This window comes from Grus americana, chromosome 2 (genome assembly GCF_028858705.1).
Source record: "Grus americana isolate bGruAme1 chromosome 2, bGruAme1.mat, whole genome shotgun sequence".
In the NCBI taxonomy this organism is placed as follows: Eukaryota; Metazoa; Chordata; class Aves; order Gruiformes; family Gruidae; genus Grus; species Grus americana.
Genome location: NC_072853.1, coordinates 44,426,418 through 44,443,531, shown reverse-complemented (window position 1 = coordinate 44,443,531; position 17,114 = coordinate 44,426,418). Strand labels below are relative to the sequence as shown.

General features: G+C 39.2%; 1 protein-coding gene across 1 annotated transcript in view; it reads right to left on the bottom strand.

The window, feature by feature from the left end:
- Window positions 1–3,915: 3,915 nt before the first annotated feature.
- ST18 (ST18 C2H2C-type zinc finger transcription factor) overlaps window positions 3,916–17,114 on the bottom strand; it is a 168,493-nt gene continuing 155,294 nt past the window's right edge. The window contains exons 15-21 of the mRNA XM_054816327.1: window positions 12,767–12,829; window positions 12,591–12,671; window positions 11,312–11,533; window positions 9,130–9,218; window positions 7,553–7,656; window positions 5,070–5,213; window positions 3,916–4,368 (exon numbers count right to left, since the gene is read on the bottom strand). Coding sequence (XP_054672302.1) covers window positions 4,228–4,368; window positions 5,070–5,213; window positions 7,553–7,656; window positions 9,130–9,218; window positions 11,312–11,533; window positions 12,591–12,671; window positions 12,767–12,829 — 844 coding nt within the window. The 3' untranslated portion in view covers window positions 3,916–4,227. The remainder of the gene's footprint in view (window positions 4,369–5,069; window positions 5,214–7,552; window positions 7,657–9,129; window positions 9,219–11,311; window positions 11,534–12,590; window positions 12,672–12,766; window positions 12,830–17,114) is intronic.

The following is a 17,114-nucleotide window of genomic DNA, read 5'->3' as shown; positions in this document are numbered from 1 at the left end:
AAGCACTTTTCCTCCTTTTGTAGGCATAGATGTAGAACGATTATTAAAAATAGAAACTTCAGAAGATGGAAATAGTTTGAAAGATTATTACAAACACAAAATTTTCTCATTTGTGGTGGTGTTCCCCCTGCCCCATGGCTTACGTTAGCTTAGCAATGAATCTGGCTGAACTGTTTGCATTATTCCTTTTTAATGCAGAAAGACCATCATTTCAACACTGAAATAAACATTATCAGAGCAAGCTGTTTAAAGACAAATGCAGGAACGGTAATAATATTAGATAATAATAATTATCTATTAACTGTGGTTATCATATTTCCTACCCAAAACCACAAGGAAAAGTGTTTCTTTGCTCGTGGTCCCTGTCTGAGATTGCTGGAAACATTTGAGAATACAGCGTTGTTTTCTTAGGCGTATGTAGAGCCTAACGTGCTCATACTGCTGCCCTCCCCCAACCTTATAAACAGCAGATAATCAGAATTACTATAAATCTTTAAAAAATGAGTTGTGGGCAGCTGCCTGTCTAACAATAAGGCCTTCTAAATTTGCAATTTGAATTTAGGCAGTCAGACGAAATGAAAATGTTGTCCTCGGTCTTTATCTGTTTAGCATGAAGGCACATTGCTAAGGGAGATCTGTTTCTGCTTCATCTGCGATGTGTGAGAAGAGACTATCCCAAGCGTCTGCTGACCCGAGGGTCTACAGCTAAAGTTAAACAGTAATTTTAAAGGACCCTGAAAAAATATTATTTTGTATTCATTAAGAAATATTAAGAAAGATTACTTAAATAACTATTAACTACTTAAGAACCAGTTCATGCTGTCCTTGCATAAGTGTCCCAGAGCAAAGGAAGCTCTAAGCCCCAGCGGAGCGGAGCAGAGCTTCCCGGGCAGGACAGCTCTGTCTCCGTCCCAGCCCTCCGCTGACTCTACAGCTCCAAACTCGGCAAGATTTGTGAGTATCCAGGATTCACTTCATGATCCAAATTGTGAACCTCTGCTCTATTTAAATGCAGGACATGTCACTTTTTCTAGCGTCAGAGTCCATTTTGGTTTATCTAACTATATCTATTCAAATAAATAATTACCAGCTACTTAATGGGCTTTAAATTTACCTTATTTTCTAAACGAAAATTATTCTTGGTCTATCCATAGGAAGTTGGAATCTGAGATAAGAAATGCTCCTGAAGCCACTAGCATTCATCCTAAATAAAATTGGCCTGTTTTCGCTACAAGGAGCAGTAAAAAAAGAAAGTCCATTAGATACTGGAAACATTGTCTTTCTAAAACCAGCAGATTTTTATTTGTGCAACGTCTAAGCACTGCAAATCTCAGCAGAAAATTGCACTGGAACAGTGGGCGGTTCCGAATTGCTGGAAACTTTACAATGGCTTTTATGTTTAAACATCATTTAGCAGCTGTTAAAGGTCAGCACAAATCCTGTACTTTATCAGTATAAATGAAGTCTACAACTGCCAAGAAAAGAATGCATTAAATAATGCAGTGATTATTATCTTCATTTTTTTTTTTCCCCTTCAGAAGAGAAAAGGACCTCTTAAGCAGTTCCATTTTTCTCCTCCTTATTTCAAATTGACAAAGTAAAACACTAATTAAATTATTTATACCAGAAATTTACTTACAGGGATGACACATTTTGTACACAAAGCAAGTAAAACATCTGACACATTGTATAGTGCCAGGTGCAGTTAAGAAAGTGTAATACAAGTCGGCATCTAGAGGCTAAAAAACCCAATAAACTTGCTGCAATGTTTCATTATCAATTTTATTTCCTACCATACACCAAATGTACAGCACAGAACACAATTTTGTCGTTTTGATGTAAGAAATATTAATTGTATGAAGAAACAGTATACAAACTACTCCAAATTAAAAAATGCATACATCATTGCTCTTTACAAAAGGTCTAATTTACAGTATAGCTCATCAATGCATTTAAACACAAAAAAAGAAAAACCAAAAGAAAAAAAAATCAGTGCACATTACAAAACACATCAAGTACAAGGGAGGCAAATAAATACAAACATACTTCACAGAACATCCTGAGCAAACAACCAAACACAGATAAATTAACCTGAAGCCATAGTAAATCATAATAATAAATACATAGGTCAGTAAGAGATTTTCTTTTACTTAAATAAAATATATAACAAATTTGTTAAAATATTTAGTAAATTAAATTTTAGTCTTTGTAACGAGTGAACTCATTTTGTATGCATTTAACAAGTATAACAAATGTTCGCTTTTTTTTTTTTTAGCAAGAACAATAACTTTAATAGCAAATTTTTGTTTGGTGTCCTCCTATTTATATTAGACAGCACATATGGTAGCTTTTGAAAAATCGATTTAAAAATAAACACAGCTCCTAAGAACATACATTTTCCCCTGTCTAAACTAAGATAGGAGAGTTGAATCAACCCTCAAACAAAAAGCAAGCCCCACCTAATGCAGAACAGTGACCACAGTGCATGAGAGTTGAATCACTTTTGAATAGTACTTTTGTGCAGGAACAGTAATAATATAATTGTATATGTCAAGCCTGTGAATGCCATCATATTCAATCTAAATATAAATGAGGCTAATAAAAATAAACACTTTCATTATAGCACGGAAAAATTAAACACACGCTAGATCCATGTATACATTTACACTGAGGCACATATGCACATGAGGTGTGTGTGCATACAAAAAAGGCAGTTCAGCTGGTTGTTTATACCTTTTTCTTAAAAAAAATAAATATAAAAAAAACTTTTGAAACAACGCTTAATTACTTACAATCCCTGAAATAGACATTGCCTCTGTTACAGCCACCGCCACTTTCTGACGGATTCAGAAGTTCCGCACCCAGGCTAACCAGGCACCGAGGCACACCCCGGCACCTCCGCGCAAGCGCTCGTCTCTCTGCGCCTCCGTCTGTCTGTACGCTCGGTAGCACTTGGTACCCTACCCAAAGACTGGTAACAAATCCAGTATCGGCCTAGTCTTGGTGAAGAAGGATGGGAGAAACCAGTCACGGTGTTGCTACCGTTCGTTCAAAGAGACAAGCAACCACCGTTGTGCTGGAGTGGTATTATTCCTCTCCAGACCGCTGCCTTCTCAGCTGCCGTTAAGTTCCAACCAGTATTAAATGCCATTTCAGGGGAGATGTGTTCGATTCATTATGTACAAAGCCTTCAGCTTGGGATGTGTTTGCGTTTTTCAAATCCGAATCCATAGCAATACTGGTCACTTGGTTAAAACCTCAACGTCTCGTACTAAAAAAGTACCAGTCCTATCAAATTATCCTTCTTGCTTAGAGATAATTGTCATTTCCCTCCATGAGCTACCTCTGGAAAAAACAAAACAAAACAAAACAAAACAAAACAAAACCAAACCAACAATCCAACAAAACCTGCAGTGGGAAAATAAATCTGAAGTTCTCTTGAAACATTTTAAATAATCATTCGCATAGGCTAAATCACACAGCCAAGTCAAGTGCTTTGCTGATTGCTATATTTCATTATTGCTAACGTATTCTTTAACACACTGTTTTCCAGCATACTGTGCTTTTAAGAGCCCGAGTTCCCCACTAGTGGGCACCATTTGTCTTCTCATTCCATGCATCTTCACATCTCATGTTACCGCAAACCCATTTCTGATACAAAGCCATTATAAAAAAGCAGGATGTGAGGAAAATAAAACTAGAACCACGGTTCAGTCATTTGTTACTTTCATAGGGTTTTTTTTCTTCCTGTACAAACCCAGCAAGTTTTTTTTTTTTTTAATTTACAGTATAACTTTCAGTCTATTTAAAATCCCATTGGAAAATAAATTAATAAACACATTTGTAAAAATATGGCAGGCCGCAAAAATGCTGTTAAAAGATAAAAAAAACAACTCTTTGATTAGAAATAAATAAAAAATATAAAAAATAGTCGCACACACTTTTTACATTCACTTTACAAAAACTGAGTGCAAAAGAAGAAAAAAAAAGGAATTGTACTGAAATAAATACAATATACTAACAGAGTGCATTGCTGTTAATACAAATAGTCTGTTGTGTTTTATTCTTTTTTTTTTTTTTATGTCAGCTGGGAAAAAATTAGTGCAATGTTGCAATTGTAAATGCAGCATGGCAACCTACACCCCTTAGCAGTACATGAACTCCTAACAGATCCATCTGGAGTTTACTGCTGTTAAGTAATTTCTGTTGCCCAGCAGCTTTCACATCCTACACATGGATGCCCTTCACTGCCTGTTTGATACTTTCCAGCAGAGCTTTGCATTCGGGGGAATAGTCCCGTTCCAGATTGCTGTACATGTCTGTGAGTGTATTTACATATGCTTCGAAATTCTGCTCACTGATTGGCCCCTAAATGAAGACAAAACAGATTATAATTGTAGGAGAGAAAATTAAGGCCAAAAAACCCCAAACACCCAACCCCAAAGCATGGAAAAGCAGCGATATGGCAACTGGGGAGAAGCCGTAAACAGGGCAGCCATCCAAATTAATGGAGGGGTTGTAGAAACGAAGGGAGTTGCATGTGCTGGGGGAACCACACGGTCTCCAAGCAAGAAATAGGGGTTATTACATATTTTCACCAGTGTAACTTGCTTTTTTATTGTGGCCTGTTTGGCTCTGGGCTTGTGGCTGACATCCCCGTAACTGCCCAGCGGCACTCTTGAGATCGGGAAAGGGGACTGCGACTCTGGAGGCCCAGGTACCTTCGGGGATTTAGCCTGTGTTTGCAAGTCAGACATCAAGGACGTGGAGTTTTTGAGAAGGTAGAGCTTTGTTGGCTCCAGACCAATCACCTGTATGCAACAGGTTAAAGTTTTGATCTAGGAGCAGAGTAAATAAGGATTCTCGGTGTGAAGTTTTCACTCTTTGTGCAGGGTGGACATTCAGATAGGGAGGGATGAGGGAAAAACCTCTGCAAAGTAAATTAGGCTAAAAGAGCTCTCTACTAATGCAGCTCCAGTGCTTCTGCTGGTCCCTGAGCTTGCTCATCTGCTTCAAGTGGTGGCCAAACACTCCCAAAGAAGGTGCGAAGCTGCTGGCTGTGGTCTTACCATCTGTGGAAGCTGAATGTCAGCGAGGCTGGAGATGAGGGCTTGGCTTAAGCCAGCTAACTCCTTCAACAGGCTCTCGTTGTTCTGCTCTATGAGTTTGTTCTCTTCTTCTATTGTTTTCAAATTGCTCTCCATAGATGTGATCTAAAAGACACAGGCAGGCACAAACACACAGAGATACAGACCCTTGGCAGAGTTGTAACTGCAGTTTGAACCCAAAAAGGCAGCCACGTGATTGTAAGAGGGGCCGCAATGGATCTGAAATTCAGATATGCTTTTTTTAAGGATAGACATGACTTCTCCACAGAATATTCAGAGCAAGGAGGAGGTTGTATTTGCTCTGAACCAATGGACTTTGCTGCTCGCTCACGGAGAAACCTCGTGGCAGCGAGGCGTTGGAGGGTGCCCCGTGACGGGAGGGGGGAATTGAGCTCGGCGGGGGGAGGTCAGTGTGGAGCTGGGATGGAGAGTGTGGCCGCAGGGCTGGTGGAGGGAAGAAGAAAGGAGGCTGAGGTTTACATTGCTGTCCTGCTCTTACAGCATCCCTGCTGACCGGCCACAATAGCAAGGGCACGGGTGTTAGCTGTTGTGCTACTTTCCTGCCCCGCTCCTGGGTGGAGGGCAGAGCTGCGGGCTGGCTGGGATTAGCGACAGGGCTGACGCTGGAAACAATAAGAGAAAAATAGAGTGGAGAGCAAACTGAGAGGTGGAGCGCGCAACGATCATCGCAAAGATGATCGCCGACCAGCAGAATGGAAACGAGGGTTTTGGAAAGAGTGGGAAAAAGCATCCGAGGTAGCAAAATTGTGTCTTTTTGGCATAAGAGCGCTGGAATATACTCAGCTCTGAGGGCTTGTATGTCAAAAGCAGTGCTGAAATAAAGAAGGCAGCAATGGCAGGGCCTGGTTCCCCGCTGCCCAGCTCCTCTCCCCGCAGCGGGGCAGGCCAGAACCAAGGGCTGCCAGCCCTGTGCCTGATCACGGCTCCGCAAGGCACAGAGCGATGGAGCCACGTCCACGGCTGGTATGCCCACCCGCTCCTCGTTAGGGTGCACATCTCTGCACATCTCTGCACTGCTTAAACGTCTCTTGCTGTGGCCACTTTAATGCCTTCCTCATGCACCGTCACACATCAAAGCTGTCCCCAAGGGAAGGAGCCCCTTTTTGCCTGCCTGCGATCCACTACAACCTCTCCTCTGGAGGGTGCTCGCAGCAGCCTAACCCCTCTCCAGGCTAGATTAAAAGGAGATAGAGCAAGCCATGGAGGTGACATGTTGCTTCAGCCATAATTCAGTTCAGGCCTTGCTGGTCAGACTGCCTTTGCCAGGGAGCAAGTCCAAGGAGAAGAAATCTGACTGCATAAATTGGGCGGTGCCCATGCAAACGGCACAGTGATCACCAGAGAGAACCGCAACAAGTGTCCTGAGACACTGACCCCCACCCCCCGTCACTGCAGTGCAATTTGGGATGGACATCCCCGCAGCCTTTGCAGTGTGAAGCTGGATCATTTCGATCCAGCACAGGTGGCATGAACTTCACCCTTATTTAGAGCATACACGCAGTGGTTATTACATAAACAGCGTGAATCAACACTATGCATTCCAGTGTGGCATAAATACAGAGGGGTATGGTTACACTCGGTTTGTTTTAGATCAGTTTAGACTTATATTCAGTTCCCAGATCTCATTTAGAAACCCTTTTCTGAAACTCGAATTATTTCCTAAAATATCGAGCAAGCTTCTGCTCTTGCTTTTACCCAGTCTGCCCAGGTGAACTCCCAGGTGCATATAGGAGTCTCTGTAGGGATGAACATATTCAGCTCACTCCATAGAACCACTATCAGCATCTTAAAGCCAATTTAATCTCTCCAGTGTACAAAAGAATGAAAGAGAATTACTCTTTTCCATAGCTCCTGTCAAACTCCTTTGCTACACAGATTAGCAAAAGGCATCCATTCTTCACCAGCTGCTGCCTGGAGGCAAAATTCAAACTATTTGGATAACTGACAGTGGGTGAACTGAACTAGGGAGATTTTCCTAGGTACACATAAGAACAAAGTCAACTCACGTTAAGAGTTAGAGTGTGCTGGTAAGAGGTAATATCCTCCCTAAAAAACCGGAGTCATGGGATTCTGCACAGTTTGGTCAACAGAGGTTTGGTCAACAAAGGAAAATGAATGTTCTGTTTGGTAAATATGATTTTTCTGCTTGCCAAGATTAGCTCCAAACTGCCCTGAATTTGTCATTCACCAGATCTTTAAGACAATACCCACGAATCTGCTGCTTATTTATAGAAAACAAACAAACAAAAACTTTACAAAAAAGCATGTAGGATTTTGGTACTTTTAAGTGCCACAGAGTGATGGGAAAACAAGTGCACAGGAGACTAGCTGTGTTTAAACATAGCATTTACACAGCATTCAATTTATTTATTGTCCTTAAACATAGCATAAGAAAAGGTAAAGCTTTCACACTGATGTCATACCTGGGTTTGAAGTTTCATCATGTCAGCTTCAATTTTAAGATTGGATTCATTCAGTTCTTTTATTTCCTCATCCAAGTGTCTGATTTCTTCATCACTCTCAATACCTACAAATAGTTGAAAATACCAATATCAGATTTAAAGTCTCCACATGTAAATGGATGTATGAGTAACAAGCTGCATTACCTGCTACTGAACAAGAGGAAGATAATAAGCTTTTGATCAAATGATTGATCCTTAAATTGCCTCTTACTTTGCTTTTACTGTCAAAATTGTTTCCTAGCTATAAAACATCTGTATAAGCTGAAACATAGAAGGGGCTTTCTGAGCCTTTTTGTTTCACAATTATTTTTTTTCCAGTGCAACATGCAACTATAAGCTGGAGGGTGCAGAAGGGAAAAATTGCACAGAAAGAGGAAAGTTTATCATAAAACATGAAGGGGTGTTTACAATGTTTTGGTTTGGTTTAGAAGAAACATAACAGCAACCCTTCTTTTGCAGGGAACATCCTAGGGTAACATCTCCATTAGTTTAATTGCTGACTTTAGTAAGCTCATCTGCACCTGCCTCTGATCTTGCAAGAAGTTCTGTGGGGGCAAATCTCTGTGCAGAATAACTTCAAGAAGCACAGCCTTAGTTACATGTGATAAATAGTGAAAAATTAAATAAGAGCAAAAAGCAAAGTTTCAGGAAGCTAACAAGCAGTACAGAAAAAAACCAGAAAGGAAGATTTTTACATCCCCACAAGTTAGATAGCAAAGAAAAAAACTTCAGGTCATTAATGAAAGCCTTGTCCTGAAAAATACTGAGCAGCTACAGCTGCTGGCAATACATGTCCCTCTTTCTGCTTAGTATCACTCTGAGGCCAACTCTGCTGAGAGATTTGTGCCGCTGTGGTTCCTGCTTTAAAACCTGGGGCCCTGAATGGAGTCTGCTGGGGAGCCAGCTTGGGAGACCTGTAAGCAGCAGTCCCTGCCCCAGTGAAAACATGGGCACATGGAAGCAAACGGTAACACAACTGTTTTGCTCAGCAGTTGGAGGCGTAAAGCCCGAGTTCCCCGAATCCTGGCTCAACGCCCAACTTCTTAAAGCATGTATAAGAAAGGAGGCTCCTACATATTTCCCCCGCAAGTATTTGGTATTTGTTCCTTTTCACTTGGATTAGTTAAATTGTCCAAGTACTGCACGGAACTAAACCATGTAACATTTAGAGAGAGGAGTCAATTTCTGCACACAGTATTTATCCCTTCTTACCTTAGTCATCAGAGATAAGTCCTCCTGATCTGTAACTAATGATTTATTAGTAATAACAATATTGAAAACATCTCCAAATAAAAAAAAAATAAATGCTCTGAGGCAAGATGAGAGCATACCCTCAAAGTCGAGTTATCATGATGTAAAGGAGAATAATTTTATAATCTCTCATGCAAAGATTTTTGTTATTCAAGATTTGTTATTGCTAGAGACAACTGAAAGGAGTGAGAATTAATGCCAGAATGGCAGAAAGGGGCATAAGTATAAATGGGAGTCAGGGCCCTTCTATCTAAATAAATGTCATCATCTTTTACAAATCTCCTTACCACCACTTGCTTTAAGCTTGATAGTCATTAATTCTTCCGAAATTTTGCCCTTTTTTATGGCTTGTGCATTCAGAGGACAGCCAGACAGGCTGAAACAGATAGGAAAAAAAAACATTAGCACCCACTTGAAAATGGCAACAATCCTTTCAGGCAATATTATCATGCACTTGGACAGACCTCTGTACCTAAGGTCACATCAGTATCTCCATTATAGCATGGCTTCGGGGAATGACATAACTCATAAAGAGCCATTTAACTGTATATTCCAGCTTGAAAATTGGCACAGAAATCTCAACCTATAAGTAAACAACTCTTAAGCATATTTCAAAATAGTCAAAATAGCAGTGGCAGTGACTGTTAAGTTATGTGAAGATGCATTTACAGAATTCTTGAAGTTCCAATGCTTATAAATAAAAACTCTGTATTGCTTTTATTGAGGTCTTGTGCTCCAGAGAAGAGGGGCAGTATGATCCTTTAAAAAGGCAAGTTTACTATCTTAAAAAAAAAAAAAAATTGTTAATGGGATAATTTCCACGGTGCACAACTATTGTACCATTTTGTTGATACATAATAATGATCAATACAATAATAACTCTGGATATACCCTATGGACTGTAATAGCTTTTTTTGAATGGTTCTATTATATAGTCAGTTTGCTTTTTAACCACTGTTCACATTAAATTACATTTTGCTATTTCAAAGCTTACAATTTCATCAACTGTTAATTATCTGAGGCAATTTTTATAGCCCACTAAAGGGCTAAGATGAATTGCACTGTCTTAATACTATCTTTATAAATAACACAGAAGAAATACCCATATGCTGAAGAACTGGCAGAAGGATTTGTATTCCCATGTAGCCAAGTAAGGAGTGAAGGAAAATTTTGTTCCACAGAGAAATGGTTGATTTTGGTGTGTAAAAATTAAAAACAAAAATCCTAACAGACATGGTGTTTCCACATGGGAAAAAAGAAAAAAAAAAAGAAAAAAAGTGCTTTTGTGGGTTAAAGGTAGCTTCACACTGACTTAGCTAAAAAAGCTATACGGGGAAAGACGCTAGTTCTCCAGTTCTAAAATGCTGCTTAGTATCTCTGCCCAGAGCACATAACTAACTGAAAGGATGTCTCAAAGCCATTGGTTACTTGTTAGATTTCAAATGTCCTAGGAAAGGATATCATATCACATCACAAAGCTATATTTACTACCTCATTTTAACTAACGAGATCCTGAGTGTGATCCAGCACTATGTAGGACAGAAATTATCTGTAGTTTGAGTTGTACCCAGCTAACATACTATTTATGTTATTTGCTTAATTAGCCCCAATTTACAGTAGTGTCCTAATGTAAAAGATTTTAACATGGGATAAAGTTAGGATAACACTGGACTGTGACTGAATTTGTTCAAGTCACCTTGGACATTCTTGAGTTGGAGAAGTTGGTTCAGAGCATTAAAAAGAAACCAAAGAAGGTTCAGAATATTGACATAATTCCTATTACAAACAGAAGACCAAAATTTGCCAGGTATTAATTCAGATTCTATGGCCAGATTCTTTGAGTAATATTGATTGAATGTGATCAAATTACACTAGTGTTTTCACAGTGATATATAAAATTGTAGTGTTTGTTGTTACTGGTTATATGTTGGATTCCTGCTTTGTAAGGGTAGTTTTCTTTGTAAGAAAGATTGTTATGACTTCAAACTTGTGTAACCCATATGGGTTCTGCATGTTTACTTTTTTGTGTGGTTCTAGCTATATAAATACAAAGTTTATGAAAACAGCTTTTCCACTGGTAGAAAGATGAAATGAATGCATCCATTGCTCTTGCTAAACCTTTTCTGGTGACATTTCAATGATACTTGCATTGTCCGTAAAAGATATACAGATACAACTCCATATTTGCCTAGGAAAGAACTCTATTATATTTTAAACCATGTAGAAACTGTGCTAATCTGAAGAAAAGACCTTGGAAAGTCACACTGCAATGGGTACATAGAAAAAAGAGTAACAAGTCGATCCCAACTCCCTGAAAGTTACTCTGATCCGTACTACTTGAGCTGCAATGTAAACTATGTTGTTACTTAAAAGACTTCAGCACAATTTATTCAGACTGTAACCTCACATGTTGCCAATTCAACAGTGGAATGTAAAGGAAAAATAAAAAGAGAAAACACAAAGTTATACCTTCTGTGGGTGACAAAAACATTATTAACATGACCCAGCCCGTTGCAGCCTGGCAAAGGACAGTGTGGCAGCTCTTGTTTGTTCAGTTTCCAGGATAGTGAAGACCCATTGACGGGACTCTCCTTCTGTCTCTTGGCAGCCAAAGGACAACCAGAAGCAGTGCGATGAGAAGTGTATTTACCTGATATGTGACCTTGGCCATCACAGCCTATCACTGGACATCTACAGAAACACAGCAAAAAAACCCCCGGTTTTCACTGGAGAGAGCAGGTGAAGACAGTGTCAAGAAAGTCTGAGAAAATAATTCCAGCTGCCCCGTGCCACTTTGCATTAACGCAGTAAGACCCAGTCCCCGGAGGCGCACTGTACCTGAGCATCCAATTCATGTCAAGCCGAGTTATGGGGGGTTCAGCTGATCTTAAGATTAGGCAATTTAAAATACAGTCATACAACCTAAGAAACTAAAGCATTCATTTAGGTAGTATTTTACCAGAAAAGAAAATTGAAATTCTATCACAGGCAATAAATCACACTTCTACAAATGTGTGGAAAGTCAACATGCTCTCCTCTCTATCAAGGTTTCTGGCATGAAGCAGGAGGTGTGTTCCTGTACCTGGAAAACCCGTATCATCTCATGCAAATACTTGCAAAGAGAGGTTTGGGAGGTTTTTGCACTGCTCTGTCAGTGTTATGCAGCCTCTCATATATCATTAGCAAGTATTAAGTACAACATTGTATGCAACTAGATCTTCATATCGTTGTTCTGGCAGTTATCATTTATTGATTTTAATGGAATGTGTGTTCAAGTCAGGAATGTAGTGAATCTCTACCGAGTTTCCAGTTTTCACTGTAAGTGAAATTTTAATTTATTTTTAGAGGAAAGACATGAGACATATATTTAAGTTCTCCGGGACATATTTTTAAGGTGTCACTCTGATTTAATTAGTTGACATGTTAATATATTTCACTACAGGCAGAAATAATTTGTTTTCCTTCATTTTGCCAATTTTTCCAACCAAGCGGCTCTTTCATAGCACTGTTTAAAATAATTGGACCAATGCAAGCAGATATAGCAATCTTTCCTCACCGTTCAAGCTGCAAGGTGATGGACTCCACCAGCTTTGCTAGAAGCAGAAACACTTGGTTTAGCTCCAGCTCTAGGCCGTATTCTCATGTGGCTCATATTAATTGGGGCATCTCCTATGATGCCTCAAGTACTGAGCTCTTACGGGCTTTTTTCCCCCCTTCACTGGTGGGACACCTCTGCTTTTGTACTCACTTAAGTTCAGGGTCTTCTTTTTCTTCCTTGGTAGGAGTCACTTTGATACCTCCTTTCCTGGCACGAGGACAACCAGACAAGCTGAAAGAAGCACACAGAGTAAAAGCCACCTCTTTCTGCTGCTGCTTCCTGAGAACCCGGAGCGCTGCAGCCCCATGTGATGGAACGGATTTTACCTTCTGTGGGATGCATAGTTCCCCGTCACGTGGCCAGAGCCGTCGCAGCCAGGTGTCGGGCACCTATGGAATAATACAGGGAGCTTACAAAATACGGCTTCAAAGGCACACAGTAAATAACCTGTACCTTCTGCATTTTGTTTTTCTTGGAAGAAAGAACAGCATAGATTTTGTTAAATAATTAAAACTGGTTCTTGCTGATTTTTAGGTTGGTTTTTTTTTTTTTTTTTTTTTTTTTAAATGAGCAGGCTCTTTTATTTCCCCTTCTTTTATAAGAGAGTTTTACTAAGGATTGTGAAATGTATTGCATATGATGTTTAGATTTAATTAGTTTATAACATTGTTTGCACCAAACATTTTTCCTTGTACTGGATCAACATTACAAAAAAAACCAACCCCAAAACCAGTTTGATATAGATCTATTTGTAAATTTACTGTTATATGTTTGTTTGCTATTCTTCTGACGTTTTCAGGTTCAGATATAAATAAGCATTTTGCCAGTATTTACTCAAGGGGAAATGGAAGCACAGAAGCAGTTTTACTTTTAGGCATCAATAGATGATAGCCAGAATTTTAATTTAATAATTTGTATATTCTAGCACTGTAAGCATACAACAGGACCATATCTTTCTAGCACTAGATTCAATTGGGTGTTCAGCTTGGCAATTGGATTATGTTTATGGCTCATAGTTAAGGGGTTTCTCTGTGTGTGTGTGCAACAAACAAGCTTTTTCAAGTATGAACATTTAATACTAAAACATCCATACAATGCAAGGAAATAAACCTGCCTGTTACTGTGGTTTTGCCAGCAGTCTGGGAGTGTGGGCTTCTTGCTGCTGGTTGCACGTGAAGAATGTGCTCAAAAGCCTGCTAGAGTTGGTAGCTCTGGCCAGTGACTTCTGCGGGGTTTGGAGCAGGACCTTACTGGTAGCACCTTCCATCTCAGAAGATCAGATTTTTTTTATATATTTGAGGGTATTGTATTTCTTGTGGGGGTTTTCGTTTTGGTTTTGTTTGGGGGGTTTTGTTTTTTGCTTTTGCTTTTGTTTTAAAAGAAGAGAAACACACCTCAGCACACAAAGCAGCACAAGCAAAATATTTACCTTTAGAAGTTGTGCCAGCCATTTCTATGTTTCTCTCTTACACAGCACAAAGTTCTTATGCTAAGCATCCCTAAGGGCCTTTTGAATGCTATGATTTTTACAGAGTATCAGAATTACAGCAAGAGTTGTGCCAAATAATCTTGTACTGAACAATTAAGGAAACTTGCATTGTTCAATACTCTCTTAAGGGTCTCAGTTGTTAGCAAATCTTTCCTGAGGTGAGGAGATGGGTCATTTAATGTGGTCATTGGTAAGCTGCCATGGAAAACACATACAAATATAATTGTAATATCTGAGCGTGCAGGTGTATCTCTTCACAGATTATTTAAAACTATTTTTCTGCGAACAATTAATTTGTCAAAAACGTGATTTCCTTTGGACATGACCAAATTTATTCACTGATTCAAGTAGAATTCAGCAAATAATTTCAACTGAAGAAAGGGGAGACTTTTTTTTTTTTAAGATAATGTCAAAACATTTCATGATGACATTTGCTGAACAAAATATTTTGGCAGAACGACATGCTTCACACTGACAGCGAAGGTAGAGGTGTGGGTTGCAGAGTGCCAGATACGCTCGACTGTGTAGAGCTAAATGTTGACCTGTCTGAGTGTGGGACAAGGACTGGGCACAATGTCATGTGGAGCAGGCAGCAAGGGCAGATGTCTGGAGAGTGTGAATGCTCACAAGTAAATCCAGAACACCTGCCAAATACTATGGGTATTAATTTTGGCTACTTGTTTTATCAGATGATCACAGATGGAAGAGCTGTCTGCATAGACTGGACGTGGATTTTAATTCAGTAAGAGCTCTTTGTGGGAGACATTCAGATGGAGCTATGGACTTAAAAAAGACACTGAACTAAATTTAAATCTCCCCATCTGTATTTACCGCTTCTGGCAGCAGTCAGATTTCACTATCAGACTAGAGTCCAAGGTATTCTTGAGGTCATTAAAGATTTGAGGCTGAGATATTATCAATACTAATGATATTGTAAGATGATATTTCAGGTGGACTACTGACAAAGTAGTAAGATGCATCACTAGAAAGACTCCTAAGCTTTACCACTGGGTTGGATTTTCCAAATATTGGTTATATCTTTGTATGGATTGTGAAATTCCACAATACAAGATACACCAACAGTGTGTTGCCTTACAGTCAGTAATACTGTGGATCTCCATCAGCTTTTAACTGGCTGATGAGTTTGGACTGGTGCCCCAGGTTAGGGAGTCATCCTCTGTTTTGGATTCCTGTGCAGAGCCAAGAAAATCAGATTTACATTGGATGGCCAGAGGCCTCAGGAGCTGAAGCTAGAAGATGTCAACTCTCAAGTGGGTGTAGGTTACAGATTATTTTACAATTCATCAAGTTTGTTTTCCAAGAACAAATCTGTCAGTGATTAAACACAGAAATTCTTATAACTGTGCACTGAGTGCATGCTATTTTGTTCCCTTCTCCAAGAGGGTTGCTATATCTTTAGGCAAATGAACTGCAACTTCACGTAAAATCAATAGACTGAGCTGCAGGTCTAGGAGCGTTTCTGGTGCTGTTACACCCTGGAAAAGTCACAGAGATGGTTGGGTAAGAACCTTAGTTAAGGCAAACCCACAGAGGTCAGCTGAGGAAATTACTGACTGAAATATGTCAGGCTGCCTATGGAATATAGATCAGTACCAATGTGTTGTGTGAAACCTATCTAGAAGAACCACTAGAATCTCCTAAAATTGACCTAAAATATAACCACTGAAACAACTTGTCTAAGGATAGGACTGACTACCTATTCCTTAAAGTTTCTGAACTGTAAGTAAATATCTTTCTGAAGTACACTTATAAAATTATTTAAGGCTTGATAAGCAGCTCTTTGGTGAAATAGGATAATCAGTCATAATTCACCCTTATAGCCTTAAAATCTATGAGTCATCATCAACTTCAGTATGTTTTAATTTGACCACTTTAGATTGCTCTGTGCAAGCAAGAATCCTCAGATAAATTTCTCGAATCTAACGCAGAGGCTCACTTTCTGAACAGATCTTCCGTATTTCCAAACTGTAGATCACATGGAAGCCTTGTATCTTTGCTGGCTTAGAGTTTCATAATTAAAGCCAAAATCATATCTTGATTCTGGCAAATTAAACATGAAAAACATTTGGAAAAAATACACAGCTTTTTCATATTCATGCCTAAGTACATGAGGGTACTTTCATGGCCTGATTCTATGAGCATTTATGCCCTCTGCTCACATAGCAATAGTAAAATTAACTATTGATATCACTGTGCTATGCCAGTGCAGGCACAATTGCAGTTTTGGTGCATGATTTCATTTAGCCAACACTTATCAAAAACAGAGATTTGTTTAAAATTTCACCTGAACAATGTTTGCAAGAAGCTAAAATAAGGTGGTACATTTGTGGAAAATAATTTTATTTAGCCCTTTTTCCTTTTGCAAATTGTCTGTGAACAGATTTTGATTTTTGCTCTTTTTCTAGTTATTTGAAATTAAATGCTAAGTGCGTTATGCAACATATTTCTGTCTGTGAAATGTTCATGAACTTTGACTTTGTCTTTCACAACTCACTTATTATACAAGGCGTACAGTGTGCAGTTTGTCATTTAAGTCATATGCTGTTGCTCCTCTTTCCTTATGGCATGACCAAAACTCTAGAAGCTTTAGTGGAAAAATAACCATATTGGTATGCAAATTTCCTTATTCACACATGAATATGAGGGGGGGTGCTGCATGAGGAGTAACTATTCAAAATATTTGTGTGAGTGTCTCTGTATGGCAGAAAGCCAACAAAAGCAGGGACAAATATATATGACTCAGCAAATGATTTCAAATTTGTCAGCATTTTCACAAGTCAGTTCCTTTCTTCTTGTGCTGCTCTTTTTAAATCAAACTAAACCTAAATTTTATACCTTTAAGACTCCAAGATGGAAAAACTGAAGCATTTTGCCAGTGTGTCAGTTTACCTACTGGCTTTGGGGATTGCTTTGAGCAGTTGTCCATATAAATGGCCTTTCTTGGCCATTTTGCTGCATCTCCAGCAGGTTCAACCCCATAGCTGCCATCAATTCAGCATTTTGTTTATAATTCAAGCTGTCAGACTAGAAGATGTGACCACTAACATTTGATCTGAAGAAGCTAACTTGTGACAAAACACTGAGTCAAGCCTAAATGTAGTTACTCCTACTATTAATACCATTAGAAAATCATAATAGTGCCATGATCAGACTTTGTTTTCTTC